General features: G+C 35.6%; 1 protein-coding gene across 3 annotated transcripts in view; it reads right to left on the bottom strand.

Annotated features, from left to right (window-relative positions):
- Positions 1 to 20,340, bottom strand: part of LOC111086416 — a 39,919-nt gene that overhangs the window by 6,748 nt on the left and 12,831 nt on the right. For all 3 annotated transcript variants that reach the window (XR_002611132.1, XM_022389157.1, XM_022389158.1), the window contains exon 3: positions 2,994 to 3,191. Coding sequence is in view for 2 of the 3 variants with exons in the window: in XM_022389157.1 (XP_022244865.1) it covers positions 2,995 to 3,191 (197 nt within the window). In the remaining variant the exon portion in view is untranslated. The remainder of the gene's footprint in view (positions 1 to 2,993; positions 3,192 to 20,340) is intronic.

Below are 20,340 nucleotides of genomic sequence, written 5' to 3' on the forward strand. Positions count from 1 at the left end.
TTTACCAACAAATAGTGGGATTGACCGTCACATTATAATGCCCCCACGGCTGAAAGGGTGAGCATGTTTGGTGATGGGGATTCGAACACGCGACCTGCAGATTGCGAGTCGAGCGTCCTAACCACCTGGCCATGTCGGGGCCGTCATGGGATGGGATGGAGTAACAACTGTAAAAGGTTGTAGAGTTCCAGAATCCTTTTATACCCAGAAAAAAAAGCACTGCATGTATATATATATGGATACCAGTTGAAGTACTGCTGAAGAGACTGTAGAATATATCGACCTTTTCCCAACCAAGTATGCTTTATATATGAATGCCGGTTGCAGGGTCGAATTTTGATAATTTGCTGCCTTAAGCATCATTATCATCGGTAAACATTGTATGTTTGTTTGCAGCTTAGCACAAAGCTATACAAATGGCTATCTATGCTTTGCTCACCTCGAGTATCGAAACCCGGTTTCTAGCGTTGTAAGTCCGCAGACATGCCGCTGTGCTACTGGAGGGCATCATCGGCAAGCATACGTATATATATATACATAACATTGCACAAACAAAACGTTGCAATTTATTTTAGTAAGCCTATCTCTGAACTGTTTAGATTTAGAAGAACTTGATATTCCTCGTAGTTTTTAGCTGCAAAGCTTTAAAGAATTTCTTTAGGGTCTCGTTTCTTAAATTTAGTAGATAGTTGTTTTATAGTGTAGAGGTAGGGGCATTTCGATCTTCACAGCTTATAGAATAATGCCATAAAAGCAATTTGCTGATACAGTTTGAAAACAGCATCTCTTCTTGCAAACTTTGTATGTTTTTTTTTTACTGTTTGGAGTTCCCATTTTTGTATAATATCGTTAACAAGAAGAGCAGATGCGTCGCTAGGTGCTTAAAATATTCGGCGCTTGGGCTTATATGCGCGTAAATTTTCGGCGTTTCAGTATGATATCAATCATGGTTTTCTATTCTGATTCTTCAAGACACCAAAAAATTTGGAAGGGTATTCAACTGATCCAAGTGGCTCCACCTGTGGGGTATTTGGGTCCACAGTCGCTAACCGTCCAAAACTTTACAGAAAGTCATTAAAAAGAAAAACAAACCCGCTTATAGCAAAAACTGTAAAGTTGTCAGACTTGTTTCTGCTCTACTTACTTTTCCCTTATTATTGGCTAATGACTACTTCTGGGACTAGTAAGTTTATCATGATGTTCTAAAGCAGGTTTTGGAGCATATATTAGGGCCTATATAGGTCAGCTAAATCGAAACATTCCTTGCCTTTCTATAGTTACCCTGTGATACCCTAAGTCAGATCAGAGCTCTTAGAGACCTCAAACTTGGAACTGGCTCTACTACTGAAACAGTGGTGGTTTAATTTTTCCTTGGCTTTTTTGTTTTAAATATTTATTTGCCTAACAACAAACTGGCATTTACAAAGTTTAGAGAAAAATATATATCAAAAATCAAAATAGGCTAAATCTCAACTACAAATCAAGTAGCAAAGTTATGCTTTCAAATGTGGTGAGACTAGCCTTTAATTTGAATTACAATGGTACCTATGAAGATAAACACGTGCATTCTGACTCTGTAAACGGATTCACACGTTTTTTCATGACCCTAGAACACCTTGTTAAAAGAAGCTCATTTAAGTCTTGTGGATTAGCACATAATTTTAAAATGATGAACATAGAATTTTACAATTTAATTTTTGAAATCGCGCGAATTTCTGAGTGATTAAGATATGCTTAGCGATATTAGAATGATTTTTAAAAGAACAAAGATTAGCCCATCTCATTCCATGACAGATTGGCAGTAAAAATGACTGAAACCAAGCGTAATGTCGCATTGTAAAGTTTTTAAACTTTTATGTGGAAATTTAAAATCGCTTGAAGATTCTGCTAAATATGCTGTTCTAGTTGGAGATGTTCAAGAAAGGGGACATACTGAGCACAGCTAATATATTTCAATGAAATCATTCGTGCTAGGGGAGTCGTAGGGACTATTTTAAGGAATTTTCAGAGCTGCACAAACTAGCCCTATTCCTACTGGGGAGATCACTGTGCAGGAAGCTACATTGCGGCCAAAGAAAACATTGTTTCCAAGTCCACTTTTAATAAGCGAAATTGGGTTTGTTTTATATTAAAAGTCACTTTAATTTTTTGAGATTTGCTGGCTGCGGTTTTTGGGTTCGTCTTGTTCTGAGGTCGTTTATTTGGACCTATTGTTTTTGTAGTAGCTGTTTTCAACATACAATAAAGGGTTTGTAGGAGTGGTTTCGGTGATTGACTGGTTTAATGAAAAGCCTACACATCGGTACAAGTTTAGAATTATCATATTCTCTTTAATCTTCTCACAAGACTAGGCAACAATGCAAGAAACGCAAAATTTAAGAATACTAAGTTTTAATCTCACAAGACTAGGCAACAATGCAAAAAACACAAAATTTAAGAATACTAAGTTTGCAGATAGTATACAAAGATGCAGCTTGCCACCAGCCATTCAGCATAGTATAGTTTTCAGTTATCGTCTTAAACTTTTTATCTAGTGATGCTATAATTTACATCATATTGTAACGTCCATTATTAACTTAAAATGTGACGTACATTTCTAGATAAAAAAATATGATTTTACAGCTCTCTGGTATTTACATGCAAAAAAATTTACATGCAAAAAAATTAAAATTCCAACTGCACATTGAACTTTTCTCTAACTACACAAAATTATCTGAGCTGAACGTAAAATAGCCTCTAAAGGAAGGGGTGCTTTATTCATTAACCATTGGGGTTATCAGTGGGTGAACTGGATGACTTTCTTCCTAAACTGATCCTCGTCGTCATAACGTTTTGGTTGCCTAAAACAAAAGTTGTAAAAGTACAGTTTAACGTTAAAACAAAGATCATCATGTAGACCTAACACTGTTCCTAACTGTGACACAGTGAGAGCAGCATCCAATTTTTTGCTCTAGTACTAATCAAATATCAGTTATCAAAACGTGAAACCTAACCTTAGAATAGAAGATCCGACGAAGACGTTGACCAAGACGTACTTTCATCAGTTTCAGCTGGTTTCGGAACGTTTTTCAAGGGACTAGTTGGTCCATTAGAATGTAAAGAGGGTGGCCGTCGGTGAATGGGGCGGCTAAGTCCCAGTTGAAATTTATTGCCGGTACTGAGCATGCTCGGTGTGTAGCTGCTGAAGGTGTCTAAAGTACGTAAGAGAGAATAAAACATATAAAATGATAGCTAAATAGATACACTGGATACTATAACATCCGACATATAGTAGTGTATGTTGTAAAATTTATATACAACGTTAGATTTCAGATATCAGTTCATAACAGATTCTGCAAAAATATTCAATATCACTTCAGCAGTATAAACGGTCTGGTCATATATAAATTTTATAACACTCAACAATACGTTGGTGATCAAATTAGATCATGGTGAATTCTATAACACTTAATATTTTAGTGGTAAACAAATCAGGTAATGGTAGTTTCTGCAACATTCAACACTATTTTGGTGATAATACTTCAGATCATAGTGAATTTCATAACACTTGATAAAACATAAGATGTAGTCATAACAGATTCTGTAATCCTCGATTCTACTTAGACAGTAAAAGGTCTAGGTCATGGTAGACTATGTAACATCCAATGTTACTTCAGTGGTGAGATGTACAGCTCGTAGTAGATACTGTAACACTCGATATGAATTTGATGGTAAAAAGTCTAGACCATGGTAGATTATGTCTTCTTCTTCTTGTCGTGTCCACCTATTCCTATACGGTTTCCATCCAGTGTTGTACATGTTTGATTGCATGTTCTTTGGCTACAGCGAGATCTTTTGCATGGGATCAGGAGTTGTGGGTAGACGAGTAGATGTTTCATTGTATGTCTCTCAACACAGTCGCAGACAATGGGTCCGCAAGTGTGCCCCTATTTCACCATGTTGACCATAGACCTGCCGACCTGGAAACATGGGCGATCGAGGGGTTTTTCCAAGTGCTCCAGCCTCTGAGGAAATGCTCAGCTGGTTTTATGTTAATGCTGGTGTATGGAAGCTCTTGGAAGCAGTCTCCGTGGTTCTTCATGCGTCTTGATATCACTGGACACTACGAGAGAGATCACGCATGAAGAACCACGGAGACTGCTTCCAATAGCTTCCACAAGACAGTAAACACCCTCTACATGGTCGTGTGGAAATAAAGAAGCGCCTGATACCACTGGACACTACGATAGAGATCCGCTTCTTTACTTCCACATGACCATGTAGAGGGTGTTTACTGTCCTGCGTCTTGTGGAAGCTCTTGGAAGCAGTCTCCGTGGTTCTCATGCGTGGTCTCTCTCGTAGTGTCCAGTGATATCAGGCGCTTCTTTGCTTTCACATGACCATGTAGAGGGTGGTTACTGTCTTGTGTCTGCAAAGTTCGCTCCACTCTGCTGGCCACTGCTCTCTTGATGTCTGGTGAAGCGATTCCAGCCACCACGTACAGACTGTTTATGTTGGTTGGCTTTAAGTAGTCAATGATTCAGCAGCTGTCACTGAGTGTAGAGGCGAGATTTTTGACTTGAGATGAGCGTTTCAAAACCAGGCAGGTGTACTCTGAGTGCAAGTGCTAATAACCTGATGGTTGTTGGGTCACGCCCCCCCCCCCTCCAGTTCAAGCTGGTGAGTTTTCTAATTATGTTGTTCTGGCGATTAACTTTGGTTTTGGTCTTTCTGGGGGGCATTCCTCAATGATATCACTAACAAAAGCAAGGTCCGTGTTGTAGCTAAGCGCAAAGCTACACAATGGATTGTCTGTGCTCTGCCTATTAGGTGGGATCGAAACCCGATTTCTAGCGTTGTAAGTCCGCAGACATACCGCTGTGCCAGTGGGAGTCATTATTTAACAGAGACAAAGGCCCGGCGAATATCTGTATAAGAATGTGGCGAAAGCTCTCTAAGAATTGTGTAGGAATAGTAAAGCTACGTACAGATGATATGGCCTAGTTGAAAAGGTATAAATATTACACTATCATATCTTAAAATTTCACTCCTAATGATGAGGGTGAAATGTATAGAGTCAACTTTTTGGAGGTCATAAATTGGCCTGAATTAAAAATGGTTTTAAATGTGTATCTATTTTAACGTTCTGGGATATTTATTATCTTAAAGGTAACACTGCGTTTGTTTTCGGTTGATTTTGAATTTAGCACAAAGCTACACAAGGGCTATTTGCGTTAGCCGTCCCCAATTTAGCAGTGTAAGACTAGAGGGAAGACAACTCTTTTACCTGGAGTTTGAACATATCTATATCTATGGCATGTTCACCACGTTTCTTCCCAGAGTTTGATTTTTCCTGTGACATGTTTACCACGTTACTGCATAGTAATTTTCACCTATGGTATGAACTCTTTCAAATTTATGTACATATGTAATATATCATAAACATCCAAGCTACAACCTTAAGTTTTAATATGTTGAAATAATAAAACATATTCTGGTAGTTGCGTTATTATAAAATATTACACAGAAGAATTTAAATGAAAGATTTGTTTGTTTGTTTAATTTCGCACAGAACTACACGAGGGCTATCTGCGCTAGCAGACCCTAAGTTAGCAGTGTAAGACTAGAGGAAAGGCAGCTAGTCATCGCCACCCACCGGCAAATGTTGGGCTATTCTTTTACAAACGAATAGCGGGATTGACCGTCACATTATAACACTCCCACGGCTGAGGGCGAGCATGTTTGGTGGGACGGGGATTCGAACCCACGACCCTCAGGTTGCGAGTCGAGCGCCCTAACCACCAGACCATGCGTTAGGAGACAAAATATTAAATCACAGTACAACTATAACATTTGAAACTAATAGAAGTAGCACTAATTCAGTACTGAAAGCATTTTAGTCCTGCGATGAAGTTAGTATTTTAATAAATGTAGCAATTTCTCAACTTCGTGTGAATAATTTGTAGCTAAAAACACAAGTCAGGAGTCAAATGGTTCCAGTTTTTAGTTATTTTAAATCTTATTTGCTTCTAATCGTGATTCTTTAACTTTACCGATTTTTGAAAGATTAACAACGTGTTTCGAAGAAAATATCCACAACTTTATACGCGTGTAGTAGTTTCGTTCAAACAAGGACCAGTGATGGTTTCTCCAGACTTTTAAAGATTTGTTTGTTTGTCGTAAAGAACAATGTTACACAATGAGCTGTCTATGCTCTGCCCACCGTAGCTATCGAAACCCGAATTTTAGCGTTATAAGCTCTTACACTCACAGCTGAGTCACAGATTTTAAAGGATGTCAAATATCAAATATACGAGTTTTTCTCTTTCGTTTTTGATAAGTCACTAGGCAGAGGGTGGCCAAAGAATTGCCCTGGAAATTATAGGTCAGTTAGTCCTACTTTCGTAGTGGCAAAAATTACAGATAGTTTGATAAGAGAAAGTTAAAAAAAATCATTTACTTAAATATGATATCATAAATGAAAGCCAAAATGAAATAATAATAGGGAAATTTAGCATTACTGTTATATTTTATCGAGAGTGCTAATTGTCATCTGAACAGGATGCGGATTTGGTGTACTCAGATTTTCAAAAAGCTTTTGATATCATGGCACACAAAAGATTAATTAGCTAAGATAAGCACTTCAATAGGATTTGTGAAAAGTTAATTGGACTGTATGTTGATTGGATAGGTGAAAGCAAAAGGTTATTATTAGTGTAGTCTACTCGAACTAAATCCTTGTTACGGAGGATTGCCCCAGATATCAGTGGTTGGGCCTTTGCTTTCTAGTATTTGCATTAATGATATTGATAGGAATATAATTAGTAAACTAGTAAAGTCTGCAGATGACATTAAAGGTAAGGTGGTAAAATATCTGTTAAATTACCTTTAATTATAATAGGTGCAAATTTGGATTATCGTAATATGATATGGAAACCCAGTCCATAGCGTGAACGAAGAAAATGATCTCGCTACGGTGGAGAATAAGTTACTTAAGCCACCGAAGCAATGCCATGTTTCTGTTAATAAAGCTAAAATAATTATAAGGAGTATTTACAGACATGTTGATCAAAACACAGGATTGTCTCTATGGCTCTTACTACGTAAACATTCTGTTGAGTTTGTATATAAAATATATATCGTTGATCAAATCACCAAGACGATGTAGACGTTTGAAACAACAACGGTTTCTCAATACTGATTTCAGGTAATAGTTCTTGCTCATGTAGATCATGAATATTTATTGAAATGAAACAATACATGTTTTTACTTTTGAAGCAGTTTTCATAAAAAATAGCCATCTATCAAGGGGGATGGCTGTTGTGTAAATTATCATTATAACAATTTGTAGGTTACAAATCACCATTGTTTCTACCATGTTAAGGCTTTCTTGACAGGGTGTATATAAAACTATATTTCGAAGAAACATATACCTTTACAATAAAGCATCTTCCAGTTTTCAAGCAGTATTGATTTTTTTAAAAATATGAACTACAGATGGCGTAAGCTACGTATCGTAAGTATAAACATTGCCAGGTGGTTAGGGCGCTCGACTCGTAATCTGCGGGTCGCGGGTTTGAATCCCCGTCGCACCAAACATGCTCGCCCTTTCAGCTGTGGGTGCGTTATAATGTGGCGGTCAATCCCACTATTCGTTGGTAAAAGAGTAGCTCAAGAGTTGGCGGTGAGTGGTGATGACTAGCTGCCTTTCCTCTAGTCTTACACTGCTAAATTAAGGACTGCTAGCGCAGATAGCCCTCGTGTAGCTTGAGCGAAATTCTAAAACAAACAAACAAAATGTACTCAAACATTCAAAGGCTTTATCGACGACTGCACAAAGGATCTGTTCCGAGCATTAGAGTAAGTAAATATTTCGTTAAAATTGTGTGTTAGAGATATCACTTCGAAATATGGTATAATTGGAAGGTAGATGCATCAATACAGTATTGGCCAAAATGTTTGCATACTGTTCTATATTGATGTTATTGTATACATGCATGGAATAGTTATTAAGTCCCGAAGAGTAACAGAGAAGGTGGCGTATGGTCGGAAAACATGTACGAGATAATATTCTGGTCTATATAAGTTGTTTTGAGCACTTGTTCGTCAAAACACACACATTATTGTTTTGTATAATATTGATGTGCTTTTGGTACAACCTTTTCCTAAACAAATCAGCCCTTTGTTCAGACAGTTTCTCTGTACTTGGTATATAGTCATGTCTCGTCACGTGCCAGAAGTTATAGGACTTCAAATTATTCGACTGTCCAAAAATGGTATGAAACGAATGGACATTGCCAGAACAGTAGGGTACCCCCCAATGTACTGAATCCAGAATCCTTAAATGTCATGGGACTACAGAAAGCGTTGTTCCAGGAAAGTCAACTGGTAGACGCCAAAAAACTACTTCCCGATATGAACGTGTTTTGATCTGGATAACACGTTAAGGTCGAAAGAAGTCTTGCAACACTTTAAGACAGGACTGGCATGAATACATTCATCCCAAGGTATCCAGAAAAACAGTGAATAGGAGACTGACCAAACAAGGTTATTTTGCAATAAGGACTATCTGTAAACCGATATTAACCAGAATTTACCACCGTCAACGTGTTACTCGGGCAAGACAGCAAGCCAACTTACAGTTAGGACACTGGAGACATACCATATTTTCATATGAGTCCTGTTTCCGGCTTGTTAAAGCTAATGGTAGGATTTGTGTTCGTCGTTTGCTTGAAGAAGAGATAAGGAAAGATTGCCTTTTCCACAAGGAACACACAGGAGGTGGTGCAGTACATGTTTGAGCAGCTATTCATCAGGCTGTAAAAAATGCTCTTCATATCCTTCAGGAAACGTCAATGGTGCGTCCTACAGGCATCACATGGAGACGATATTTCTGCCATATGCTAAAGCAAGGTTTGGCAATAACTTTATGTTCCACGATGACAATGCCACTACCCACAGTGTGCGTATTGCACAGGAATATCTCGACCAGAAGGATGTTACAAGATTGCCATGGCCAGCAAATTCTCCAGATTTTAGTCCCATTGAGAAGTGTTGGGCAGAGCTAGCTAGAAAATTACTAGCCATGACCCTAAACCAGATACTATAGCTGAGTTGCTGCGCCTTCTAGTGACATGTTAAAATGAAATCATGGTAGGTTACATCAAAAACCTCATCGACAGCATGCCATGTCACCTTGCGGGTGTTATTAGAGTACGAGGAGGACCAACCAAGTACTTAATGTTTAATATGAACTGATATAAGGTTACAGACGTTATTTATAATAACTTGATGTTATATTTTGTCATTATATATGTTTTGGTAAGGTTTTATTGTGATAAGTGAAATATTGAATTACACATCATTCTAAAGGTGTTAGATAAAATTATTTGCTGTTCTAATGAATCGTTCATAATATTCATAGAACCGGTCTCATTATACAAATTACATATGTAGATGTTTAATATAACATACATTTCTCAGTTTATAGCAATAAGTGTATTTGTATTCCATCTTAATAATAATGATCTTATTTGTTACAAAATATGCAAACATTTTGGCCAAGATTGTATATACTCAATTACAAAATGTTATTGCTTTTGTTTCGTTTTCAGAAGTTATGAACTTTCTCAATGGTTAAGTGAATAGTCAGTAGCGAAATGTCTTATAGATTAGAAACTAGCAGAAAAATAAACTTTTCGAGTTTATTTTATATTAAATTTAACACAGTTAGTTCAACAGTTCTCCTTAAAATTGTTCATCGTGTGATATTTTCGTACAAAGACTACAAACTACGTTATTAAAGAGCACTGACGGATTCGTATCCAAGCAACAACAGAGTTCTTACAAAGGAAAAGATATGAGCTAATGAGACTTTTAGTTTCCACTCGACAATGAGTATATGTTTTTTCGTTGTCTAATTGTGACTCGAGTACTTTGTCAATAGCATTATGTGGTGACCAATGACCGTGCAGTATTAATTAAGCATATTCCAAGCTGGAAAAAAAAAGTAAGTAAAGGATTTACAGACGGTAGTCTGGAGCAAAAATTATAAAATGATGATAATTCAGTTATTATATTTTGATAAATCAAATATGGCGCAAGTCAGTATCAACAGTTGTATTTCTGGTACGCTTGTTATTCTGTTAAACTATTCATTGATCACTAAGCTTTAATTGGATGGTGATTCAAGTCAGTTTATTTGTTTTGAGATTTTGCGTAAAGCTACTCTATGGCTATATAAACTAGCCGTCCCTAATTTAACGCCTCCCAGTAGCACAGCGGTATGTCTTCGGACTTACAACGCTAGAATCCGGGTTTCGATACCCGTGGTGGGCAGAGCACAGATAGCCCATTGTGTAGCTTTGTGCTTAATTACAAAACAAACCCTAATTTAAATGTGTTAGGCTGGAGGGAAGGCAGTTAGTCAACACCACTCACTGCCAGCTCTTGGACTACTCTTTTGCCAACGAAAAGTGGGATTGACTATATCATTATAACGCCCTCACAGCTGCGAACTGCAGATTGCGAGTCGAGTGCCCTCACCACCCACTGCCAGCTCTTGGACTACTCTTTTGCCAACGAAAAGTGGGATTGACTATATCATTATAACGCCCTCACAGCTGCGAACTGCAGATTGCGAGTCGAGTGCCCTCACCACCAGGCCACAAGCAAATTAAATAAAAAATTATATGCAAGCTTCCCTACTCCATCCTCTTCTATATTCAGTTTTTGTACTTGAATAAAACAAATATCAAAGTGTTTCTTTTTCTATTATGTTACAGTTTCAAGTGGACTAGCCATAGGATTAGTTCCCATATAGGGATATAACTTCAGACAACCCATTTAAGTTCAGATCAAATGAACCGTTTCTTTTGGGAAATAAATACCACAAAAAGAGATATTTTCCCTTCGTAATCGTTGCTGATTAGTAAACCACAACATTGCAGTTTCACAACTTGAAACATAAATACAGTTCTAAACATTTATGGCTCTCCAGTGGCACAGCGGTATGTCTGCGGACTTACAACGCTAAAAACCGGGTTTCGATACCCTTGGTGGGCATGGCACAGATAGCCCATTGTGTAGCTTTGTGCTTAATTTCAAACAATCTACAAGCAAAATCAAAAACAAGCAATCTGACGGTCGCCGGTTCAAATCACCAAACAGAACGCCCTAACCACCAAGCCAAGTTTTTAACGAGTTCAATGACTGGACACGTGATATCTAAGGTAGTGTAAAATCATACGAATCTCTACCAATGAGTTATTTTCTGCGCGAACCGAAACTGAATATATTATTTACCTAATATGAGTTAGTTTTTGTGTTTTTTTTTAGCTAAGTTAGAAACGCACATAAATATCAATATTTTCTTGATAATTTTTTTTGTAAATATAAACTGACTTCTGTATAAGCTTCTGTATCACAGAAAGCAAATTAAATTTATTCCCCAGCATAAAGTGAACAGCTTCCAGGAGTAATTCTTGCAGTCATAACCTTTAACCTTTACTGTTATCAACGGTTCTCATAAACAATTTCGCGTGTATAATGAACTGGATCATATGTTGTCATTTTCTTTACACCCTGTTTTTGTAACAATCTGACGCACGGCACATGAACGATACGAAACATAGCAATATTGTATAGCATGATCCAGCGATTCATGTGCAGTAGGTGGCAGCACAATAGCAAAACTTATACTGATATAATACTCTTTCGAAATGGTCCATTGATGTCTGTGGATATAGGTTATCCTGGTCTTCAATGTCAGGCCCGTACACAGAATGTTTGAAATGGGGGTTCTAATTTGTGAGATCAAAAGTCCTGTTAAAATCTATGGCCTGACTTATATCAGAGATAGAAAACTCTTGTGTGAGTTTTAATGACACAAGTTTCTGAATTGATAGTGCTTGCTTTACATGTGCATCAAATCTGGAGGAAAGATTACTGATAATTTGGTTAATAAAAGGAGTTATTACTGTTTTCTTACAGTAATCCTCCACGGAACTATATTCTGTATTTGCACGTTGGACTTGTCGTTGACTAGCTTGTGGCATGCTAACATTAATATTAGATTTGTTTGCAATATTACTGCTGTGCTTGAAGATACGATGTGAATAATCATCTACGTTCACTCTTAGTGAAATCAGTTCTTTACAGCATTGTTCTATTAGGGAAACACCAGAAACAATGTCTTGGCTTTGACATTGCACATTTACAGAAGCTTCTTTCAAATAGTAAAGGGAACGTTGTAAAGCTGTTAAACAAAAAATGAATTCAAAGGATTGCAATATTTTTAGATAAGTCATAGCATTTTTCTTATCTTCAACAGCCCAATTGTCAATAGAAATTTCAAAATTATCATCTCCATACACAATAATCTCACACACATGAACTAAGAATGGATGACATAAACAGGACCTTTCCCAACTTCAATATTCTTAACCCAGTGTTTAATGCTGCTTCATGCTGGATGTCCTTTTGATAGATTGGCTTTAATAGTTTCCCAAGTTTGGGTGAGGATTTAATCCAAATAGTTATTCCTTTAACTTGATAGATACAATTTCATATTGGTGGGACTGAACGTTAATTTGTAATAGTAAGATTAAGTGATTGACCTGTGCTATGGGTGTACAAGGCCCTGCTTTGCATATCTCGAAGTTATTTTTGGACACCAGATCTTTCGCCAGTCATGGAGGATGCTTCATCATATCCTTGACTACGCAATTCATTTAGACATAATCCAACATCAGTCAATATCTTTGTAACTGTACATAAAATATCTGTTGCTCTGACCCTCTTTAGCTTAACAAAGGCACTAAATTATTCCCTAACTTCACAGTTGTTGTTTACAACATATTGGTAAATGTCCACATTGTGAGAAGAAACTTCATCACCAAGAACAGAGTATAATCCAACCTTTTTTTTACTTCATCAATAATTTCTACTCGAATTACGTCATATGCTATGACACTGATAATGTGGGAGATAAATATATAGCATTATTTTGCTTTGGGACGATACAAATGAGCTCTCAGTATTTCATCATTTTCAACATAATGTTTCAGCAAGCCCAGAAAATTGCTAGGATTTCTGGAAGAATTGCATTTTCGGTATAGCCACGAAATGCCAAGCCTTGTCTTCCTAAAAACAAATTTCGACGAATAATGTGTTTATTCTGAGTTATAACGTGATTGAAGGGCGCTGTTGGTAATAATTTCAGTTCTACTGAATGATGGATGTTCAATGAAAGCCTTCAAAGCATCAGCAGCCTGCACAGAATCACGATAATAAACAAACTTAGAATGGTTGCTTAAAGTATCACTCATTTTTACCCAGTTGTTAAATGATTTGTTGACAAGCACTATTTTATCACGTCGACTATGCACTGGAAGAAGGGTAGCACAAGGACCACAAAAGATGCCATCCAGTTTTCGGCTGTATAATAATCATGGGTATTTTTCAAGCCAAGCTATTTTCAATTTGTGGTTAAACCCATGAGAAAAGGTGGTAGGACGAACTTTTGGTGGTGCTTATAAAGATAGGAATACTTTTCAGCATTTGAAGATTACTAATAGCTTGGCATTGTTCATAAAGTGATTTCGTTGGTATCAATCAATTGCCGATGTCAATGCATGGCTCAGTGACTATATAAATACCATGAGAAATCTCTGATAAATCCATGATTGCTGTAGTGTAGTGCGATGATAATGGTCCAGGAAGAACGGAGTTGTCAGTGCTTGAAGCAGTTTGAGGCTCAAATAAACTAGCTTGCATATCATTGATATAATAACCACAAGAATATAGCTCAGTAGTGTCAATCTCACAAGCTTCACAGTCATCGCCAGCACCAGAGAAAGAATAAGATGGTGACTGGGTTATGTCATTAGCAGTGTCTGAAAACAAAAATATGTAGCAATTTTGAAGTGACGACCAGTATATAGCTTTAAAACAACATTGTAGTTTATATGATACATAAAATCTATAGTTAAAAATTGTTGTTGTACCCAACTATACATAGACGAATTATAATATCGTGCATAAGTATTTATCGATTAAACACAAACTTTGTAATCTAAAACACCAGACATGTGCATAGCACAACACAAGGTAAATATTCTACTTACACGCCAAAGCCAATATTAGTTACTAAAGCGGCAGAGTTGTGTACCTTGGTCGTCATGTGCCAATCCTTTTCTTTTGTTGGCAAAAAACACTCGTATATCGTTGCAATCGGTTACACATAGGCGCTTCATTCTGTTCAATAAGAATTGTCGAAGGTCTAGCTTATATATCGTAGAGTGTGTAGTCTTATGAGCCAGACTTTTACTCATATAACGGGTACTTTTCAAATCGATTTGTTTGTTTGTAATTAAGCACAAAGCTACACAATGGGCTATCTGTGCTCTGCCCACTACGGGTATCGAAACCCGGATTCTAGCGTCGTAAGTCCGCAGACATACCGCTGTGCCACTGGGGGCTTTCAAATCGGTTTAAGATTCGTACATTTCTCATCTCCTTCCTTGTGCGAAAATAAAAACCTACAAAAATGCTTAAATCTCAAATCCACAATCGCTTTATACTTCTGTTTCCGTCACACGCCGAAGCTTACTTGTGCTCAAAACCATGTGTAGCTGTTAGATATACAAGACTGTTTCAGTTTCAGTTTAATATGAGCCTTATTATTTGGATAATTCATATAGTGCGGGTATGTCATATTTAGTTATTTTTAGAAGCGAGAGTTTATGGCAAGTTTATATAACTGTTTAGGAACCATACGTTGTGTAGCGTGTACGTTCAATTGTTATGAGTTAGCGACTGTAATATTGTTACGTCATGTTACTAGAACTTCCTGAATTATTCTCGTTGTTTTAATTGAGTAGAGTATTGAATAGTATTGCGTGGAATGTTCAAGACTTCTGTCGGAGTAGAAATACATGTCAAAGATTATTATTTAGATTGTGAGTTTAGAGATAATGAGCACAAAGTGGCGGTTTTTAAAGTGAAATTATCACAGCCTATCTTGTAATAACAGAGTAGAGAAGAAATAATTTGTCTTGTCATTTGTGTTCTAAAATAACTGAACCAGCCTGTGTGGACTTTCACGAAAAAAAGAGACAATTATCTAAAGCTTTGGATACAACTGTGAAAACCAACGGTATAACGAACGTTTGTATATACGTTTGACTTGTTTTAACATATTATTTCAAAACAATTGGACTATGTTACTGTTTGTTTATTGTTGAAATTTATCGCCAACAAGTCACAGACACCTACTGTAAAGAATCCGGCCTACAAAACCTATCAGTAGCAATACGGCTTTGGACTTCCAATTACAAATTGTCAACAAAAGCCATTGCATGCATTTATTTCAAGCCCAAAAATGCTAATTCTTCAGAAGAATGTAGACTATGTAGAAAACTTTAAATACCATAAGCAGCTGCACTATAACTATATAAGCATATTTTTTCATCACAAAAATAGGGGATTCGGCTGATCCACTCCCCCCCCCCTGAGAGCGCGATTTTCACCCAATTTGAACCCTCGTGAATTTTTCCTTGAGGTTATTGTAAAGTAACCCATAAACTATACTGGAGTCTGACGGCGTAGTAACTCAGGAGATATATGATTTTTATAGAACATAATTCATACTATTCTACGGAATGATGTGTCACGTGACATCGCAAAAAGGATATACTGAACATGTCGTTTACAATCCACTGAATATCCCAAGTATGTAGTGCAATGTTCCAATTTGCGTGTCGTTCACGTGCCATATGACACTTACAAATACAAAATGTAGGAAAAGAATTATCCTGTATAAAAACCTCAATTATAATTAACAGTTATCGTTTTTCTTCATATATATGTATATATATATATTAACGAAAACATTTACAGAACATAAAATTTATATAAGTACTATCAGGAAAAGATTATTTCAAACCCACACTGAATTCATTCTTTATAATCATGAATACAAAAAAAACGGTATAAAGCACTGAATAGTATCATGTATAAAATACCAATAAAGCCCAATAAATATGATCGTGTATATACAAAAAGATATATATATGTTTATGTGAAATAACATCCTTGCTAAGTGTACAATGGATGCCTGTTAAGTGTACATATTTGTTAAGCCAAAATAACTGCTACAAAAAAAAATAATTGTTAATCTATTAACGTTACACTAATATTATTTCAAACAATCTGCTATGCCCATAATTTAATTTTTGTAGTCGTTTATTTCTAGTATTAATATGTCTTCTATACACCAATATGCTATCTGATTACAAACAACATTTTGGTGTTATAAGATCTCAACGTTACACTTTACAGCTTCTTCTTTTTTATTCTTTGAAGCTTTGTACTGTTAGTTTCGGTTTGTGTTTTAATGAACGCTCCTGAAGAAGCTCTAAAGCGAAATGTTGAGTGTCTAATTAAATAAAAACAAGATTTTGATGTTATAAGGGCGCTTATTTCTAGTATTAATGTGCTATGCTGAAACATATTAAGCGTTCCAGTGTTACAGAAATCTTGTTTTTACCTTTTAATCTAACATGCCTATTATATCTACCATGACTGTGCGACTGCATTTTCCTTTGTTCTTTTTTTTGAAAGGTGATAGTGAAACATATATGTAGATAAAACTAAGATTGCCATAGAAATTATCATACTACGGACACGTTTTAAAATTTTCAACAGATGTATTTAAGAAAATTAACGATGAATCTTTGTGAAATGAAGTCTAAATAACAAATTGAGATTTAACGTTTCAAAACGACTAGAACTAGGACATGGATGTTGGTAGGCATGGATTTTTGCTGACATGATTCTCTGTTTGAAATTTAAGAAAATGTCGTTTACAAAATTCGCTAAAATTAATCACTGCCATTAAAAGCAAAATAACGACCACATGACTCACAGAGTAACACAATAAGCTCATAAAACTTCAGTTTTCCCTATTAAGTATTTTAATAACCTTTCTTTAGTAAAATAAGGAATTCTTACTGTCAGAATTTAAAATATAATTATTTTTCCAATTGTCCAAATAAAAGGCTTTTATTTATATTTCTTAATAGTATGAATATGTACTGTGTTGTTGTTGGGTTTAGGATTCTTCTACAGTAGGCGTCTGTGACTTTTTAGCGATAAATTCAACGATAAATGAACAGCACGTACTTCACTTGTTTTCAAAATAATATATATATATATATTCGGAACAAGTTAAACGTTTGTACAATAAATTCTTCACACTATAGATATTATAGATATATCATAAGCACTATATATATATATATATATATATATATATATATATATTCTTGTCAAAGTCCACTTTGGCCTTTTCAGTTGCTTTAGAATTTCAGTTCACAAGCCGAACTATATTCTCTATTACTATCGCACTAGTATTCTGTGTGTGATTCACTTACAATTGTGGTGCGAGTTACCTTAATCGTTTGGTCTTCTTTCTTTTGAAGATCCTCTGTTCCTTTTGTCAAAGTTCACTCAGGCTGATTCAATTACTTTAGAACCATGTATTGACGGAATAAATTCTTCTTCTTATTTGCTTTTCTACTGTTAGTCTTACTCTAACATATTAAACGTTAAGCCTATGTTAATCGTCAGGCCTATCACTTAATCATCTGCCCGCCTTCTAGAAATCTCTATATTCTCGACTTCAACGTATTGCATGCGACATCCGATAATCTCAATATCAATGACTTATAAACACAACTTCCTACATTTGTCTGATTTGAACTCTTATTATAACAAAACTAAACAATAACAAAATATTCACTCACAAAACGAATTAATCAATAATATCTAAATTAAAGTCTTTTATATCATGACACTTACTATTTTTTAGTTTAAAAATACAGGAATTATGATGCTATTAATGATTTTAAGTTTTCATGTTTAGAACAATTTTCAACATTTGTTATAACGATAACATTAAAAAATTAAGAACTACTATAATTTAGTTTGAAAAATAAAGCTTTCGACACTATAAGCACAGCACCCAGTCTAGTTTCAATCATAAAGCTTTCAATATTGATATACAATTAGTTATATTGTCATAGAAATGACAAAAATGTAATTATAAAAAAGCATTTTAGTAAAGTATTTTTGTGTGATTTCACTAAATCGTCTTAAGTAATTTTTTTTTCGAACCATTTGATCATATTCAAATTTTTTCTGGACCTCAGGATTTTATTAAACAAAAATCATATTGTCTTGTTGCTACTTTGTATTTTTATTCTCGTACTTTGGAAAGTGGCTTACGAAACGGAATGATTAAAAAAATAAAACATGTTAAACAACAACGTAGCACTAATGTAAAAAGCACCTATCGAAGTGCATGTGACGGCATTCATATTTACTCATTAAGCGCTTATATTCATATGATGAACGTGTTTACAATGCATGCGCCATAAGTTATAGAAATAGTAATCAAACAAGAGTACGACATTTTTTGGCGAAATTAATCTTAAGCTATTAATGTCTGAACCACTTGACAGTAAAGTTATTTTACAAAAAAAATAATAATAATCCTCAATGGCTTTGCTGTAACTCTGAAGGCTTATAAAACTAAAAATCGGTGGCCACAGTTCAAATGGCCCACTATATAGATAGCGCTTAAAAATGAAATAAAAACAATAATTTCCCTGCTTTATACTTTGAAAAAGCAGCAGTTAGAGGTCGTTTCATTCATATTATAATCATGTACACATAATTTTGTAGGCTTCAGAGTCCTTATTTTTATTATTTCATTGTAAGGTTACTAAAGTGAACAAACGTTCTTTTTAGAGAAAAATATGAGGCAGTCTTTTTGTTTTTATAAAATATTTAACTTTAGCATAGCAAAACTGAGCGTTTGGAACTCATAAGCACGAAAGGTTAAAAACATTTTTTTTATGAAACATTGTCTTTGTTTATTGCTAAGTCCAAAAGTGCACAGTGGGCTATCTGAGCTTTATAAGCCATTCAGTCTTACAGCTGAGCCACTGGGGAGCCATGAAACATTGAACGTATCATTCCAGCCATATTCCAAAAGCAACCCTCGATTCCAAAGTATTGTGACTGACGTATATCTTTAAAAATACTTCATATTCTTAAAAAGAGAGAGAGAACTGGCCGAAAGTCTGCCATTTTGACAGGAAATGACACATTAAGATACTGCTTTCGAATGAGAGCATTTTCACTGGGGGAAACTATAACTTCACAAACGGTCGAAAAAAAGAATTTCATTGAAAGAAATTGACAAAATGTCTTCACACACTCTTTTGAGAAATAAATCGATTTAATTGAGGGAAATTGTGACTTCACACATTAATTCAGTTAAACTGATTTCACTGGGGGAAGCTGTGACTTTACAAACTGTTTTCAACGAAACGATTTCACTGGAGAAGATATGACTTTACAAACTGGTTTCGAACGAAGTGATTTTATTGAGGAAACTATGGCAACAAACTGTTTCGAACGAAGTGATTTCACTGGGAAACTATGGCTGCACATCTGATTCAAGTGAAGCAATTTCATTTGGGAAAACTATGACTTCACAAACTGTTTTCAACGAAACGATTTAATTAGGGAAAATTTGGACTTCACAAACTGTTTCGAATCATGGTTTAATAGATATCTAGTGAGTGAAATGTTCACTTCTTCTAGTAAACTGCTCAAATCATTACAAAATTATACATAAGAAAAGATTAAAACAAATTGTTAGTAAACTGTATAACGTGCTTAAAATAACAACACAAGTTGAAGTTAAAACAATACAATCGCTATGGGCTAACAATATATAGGCAGTGGACAGAGTGTAGGTAGTCTATCATATAGCTTTGCGCTAAGAAAAACAACAATAAAACAGAACACAAGTGTGTTGACTGATACACAACCTTTGTGTTGAATTTTATAAATCTACATACACATAGTTTAGGAGGGAACACAATTGATATTGTGAAACAACACGATGTTTGTTTTACTTTACAAAATAGATGTTTTTTACATTTTCAATGTCATATCAACAAAAATGTCTTTCTTCACGTGTTTGTTTTGTTTTATTTTAGCTCAAAGCTACACAATAAATTCTGTACACTGTTCTGCCTCGGGATTAAATGTCCGGATTTTAGCGTTAGAGGTCCTGGGACTTGTCGCTGAGCCACTGTGGAACATACTCAGGTGAAGATGGATCAAATAATCGTTTCGCTTTTAATAAACGTCTAAGTGCACCGTGTTTATTTTGTTGTTGTTGTTTTTTAGCCGCGGCATACTGGATCATAGAATGGCTCCGAGTTGTGTTTTTTTCAGGTACAAACTTTTAGCTCATAGCTCCGTCATCTCTTGACCGATTTG

The sequence above is a fragment of the Limulus polyphemus genome, unplaced genomic scaffold (genome assembly GCF_000517525.1).
Source record: "Limulus polyphemus unplaced genomic scaffold, Limulus_polyphemus-2.1.2 Scaffold1078, whole genome shotgun sequence".
NCBI classification, from domain to species: Eukaryota; Metazoa; Arthropoda; class Merostomata; order Xiphosura; family Limulidae; genus Limulus; species Limulus polyphemus.